The sequence below is a fragment of the Sinohyriopsis cumingii genome, chromosome 8 (genome assembly GCF_028554795.1).
Source record: "Sinohyriopsis cumingii isolate HCF-2022 chromosome 8, ASM2855479v2, whole genome shotgun sequence".
NCBI lineage: Eukaryota > Metazoa > Mollusca > Bivalvia > Unionida > Unionidae > Sinohyriopsis > Sinohyriopsis cumingii.
In genome coordinates, this window is record NC_142968.1 from 26,028,301 (window position 1) to 26,031,562 (window position 3,262).

Consider the following 3,262-nt stretch of genomic DNA (forward strand, 5'->3'; position numbering starts at 1 on the left):
CTCCAAAATAACCGTTTTGCTTCCCTAGCATAAGATCCCCTCATACCTACATGGCCGTGATTCATACACAAGATTTTGTAAAATGCAATTGTAAGAGAATCCACAGCCACGGCAATGATACAAACGCCGATGATACACAAAAAAGGTATAAAAAATTGCCGGTACCGTTGCTATTTCGTGTATGCAAAACTGTCTGTTACATAAACAAAATTGGTGTTGCAGCTATAAATGGTTACCGTTGCCATGGTATCGATAGTTTGGATGTTTTTCTTACAACAGCAAATTTGGCTTCTCGATGTGCAAGTGCCTAGATCTGAATGGGTTAAACGTTCGGCTAAGAACGAAGTCTCTGAATCCAGTGGTTCTAGCCCAAACGTCAGTGAAATGTCCCACTCCACCCCAACCTTATTTAAAAAGGAATCAAGTAAACAAGAAGATACAAAAGCTCGCCTTATATTTTTTTATTGAAAGGTTTTGAATTTGCCAACACTCAAGAATATGACTACAGAGTAATGATGGAGACAAACCAAGTGGTCGATGCAGGTCCCAGTTACTCTTTTCTTTAACATAACAATGCTGTACTTTGTACGATTATGCTAATATTCAGTTTGAAGGCACTACAAGTAACAGGGTACAAGAAACGAATCAATATCAAGGACTTGCATATATCCATCAAGTGTAAATACTTGACATTCAGAGACCGATATTAAGCATCGTGTCGGCAACAGCCGTAAGGCCCGATAAACGCATAAGCATGATACATTTATACGATCACTGGATTTTGGTTTGGTTTGGTCGGTTTTTTTATGGTACATCAACGCAGCGAAGGTCATTATGCCGAGACGAACCTAGTCAAATACCTTACCGGAAAACACGATTGCTGATCCAGGCTGACATGATGGTCGGTCACGAGATTGAACCACCTCGGCTTTAGCTGATCAATGAATCATGAAAAATTAGCTTACAGCAACCCGTTTGTGTGCGTAGTACTCCTCAGAACGCGTGTTCATATTTGTTTTCACCACTGTACATGCAAAATTGCCCCATAGTTGTTGTTGTTGTTGTTGCTGTAGGGTTTAACGCCATTTTTCAGCACTAGACAGGCTATACATGGCGGCCAGTATAACTGGTGGAGGAAGAACCCTGGAAAACCCAGGGAAGAACCACCGACCCACGAGAAGCTATTTGCAGGCTTTCCCACGTACCCACGCTAGCCGAGCCTTGGATTCGAACCCAGGCAGACAGAGGTGAGATGGCAGTGATCCGGATCGGTGAGCGCTTTAGACCACTCGGGGCACCCAAATTGCCCCATAGGCGGATATCGATGTGGAAATGTACATGATCTGAGGAGCGTGAAAAGAAAGTTACAGTGGTTTACTTTTAGTATGGTGGTGTTGTAATCAAAGTTTCCCGACACTACAAGAAACTGATCGTAAATATACAAATTGCATAGCGTATTCAGGACATTAATGTACGGACGATAAATGTCAACAGTACAAATGCAGTTGACTTTTGGTGTACACATTATGATCTCTTCGTCAATGTGTGACTGTCTGGCGATTGGCATGATTTTCTCTGAGCACCAAACCTAGAACCTGATCTTAACAATAATGTGTACACGATGACATGGTGACCTAGTTTTAAATTTTTGTGTACTACAATTTTAGCTGCATGCAGAAAACAACTGTTACGACTGTGGAAGTTACAGTATCCTAGGTATTGACTGAAACAGAAAATGCGTACATTTGCTAATGCCAAAAACCTCCAAAAACGACAAATGGACGAAGCACGCTGACTGCTGCACTTAGTGCAGACCAACTAAAAATATAGTTTATACATCAATACCAATCTCAGTTACCACACATCATCTTGGCAGGGTCTCCAAACATTGTGATGCAACAGAAAACCAAGTTAATATTATTGTGAACGTTTTTCTCCTGGGGTCTTTTTGATAGAGAATGTCCTCTCTTACCAAGGCATAGAAGGATTAAGTTCACCAATACAAGTATTTTAGTTATTTGAGTTTTATTAAAGGCATCGTAGATAGTGTTCGTGTTCGCATTCGGTATCATTCAGGCGACAATCGTAACCTAAATATCACTTACTATTTTGCTTTCGTTGGACATTTCTTGTCGAAGGGAATCATTGCAAGTGGACGGGAGGGAGTAGGTGAACGGCTGTAAAGGTGATTGGTGGATAATTTATATTAATTTTTACTACTTATTAGGTGTGTTACGGATGTTTTTTCTGCTAACAAATCAAGTAAAATAATAAATCAAAGATAACCTTTAAACCGACGCAATACTTGTCAATGAAAAGAAAAGAAAATCTTGATACAATACAGTCATGAACTCATTTTAAAAGTAAGAGTCTCAGTACTGTACTAACGCTTCTTCTGTGACTTCCATCATGTAATTGCACTTGCCGAATATAATGTCGTACAGAACGAATATGGATCTGTTGGATAAATTTGATGGTTGTGCAAAATTTGTTCAAGTCCTCGTTTTGTGACCTCTGAAAGAAAAATATAAAACAGTACATTTAGTGAGTTGGAGGCGTATAAGACATCATTCAAGAACGGACAAATGAACTGGCCGATTTACCCAGCAAGCAACAAATCAAAGACCACATGTTGTACGTTTGTAACATCAAATGACTACGACTAATGACACCGAGGTTAGACAAATGGCGTTAAGAATTCTGTCGCAGCTTGTCTATGTGGTTGATTTATTTGTATTTTCTCAATAAAGACACTTTATTGCATGACATATTTATTGATATTTCTCATATTTTAGAAGTTGTTTTTGTGGCTTCTACGTCCCAGTCTCGTCTCAGTACGTGATAGATTAGGTTATGGCGGCGCAGTGACCAGAAACGCATTGCACGTTTGACATTAGTCGGCCATGTTAGCAATGGTGCTAGAGTAGCCTAACGCTATTGTTTCCACCTAAGTGCAAACTTGGGTCTATATAAGCAGGATCGTCCTAAATAGTCTTAGTGTATAAACTGGAACAAGACGGCAGACAATAATCAATATCTTATTGTGTGTGTGTGTGTGTGTGTGAGAGAGAGAGAGAGAGAGAGAGAATGTTTATGGCTGATCAGCATTTGTTGGAATAGTCCCCTTTGGCCTGGACAAAAACAAGAACGGGTGAAATGATGAAAATTACAATGCTTATAGAATTCTGATAACCCTTCATCCGGCGGTACACATTAATTGTGTAAAATATATCGTAAAACAGATACAGATTAGTGCAACCGC

General features: G+C 39.8%; 1 protein-coding gene across 4 annotated transcripts in view; it reads right to left on the reverse strand.

The window, feature by feature from the left end:
• Window positions 1–446: 446 nt before the first annotated feature.
• LOC149793174 (uncharacterized) overlaps window positions 447–3,262 on the reverse strand; it is a 15,714-nt gene continuing 12,898 nt past the window's right edge. For all 4 annotated transcript variants that reach the window (XM_089967102.1, XM_089967100.1, XM_089967104.1 and 1 more), the window contains one exon: window positions 447–2,514. In XM_089967102.1, coding sequence (XP_089823228.1) covers window positions 2,493–2,514 — 22 coding nt within the window. In that variant the 3' untranslated portion in view covers window positions 447–2,492. The remainder of the gene's footprint in view (window positions 2,515–3,262) is intronic.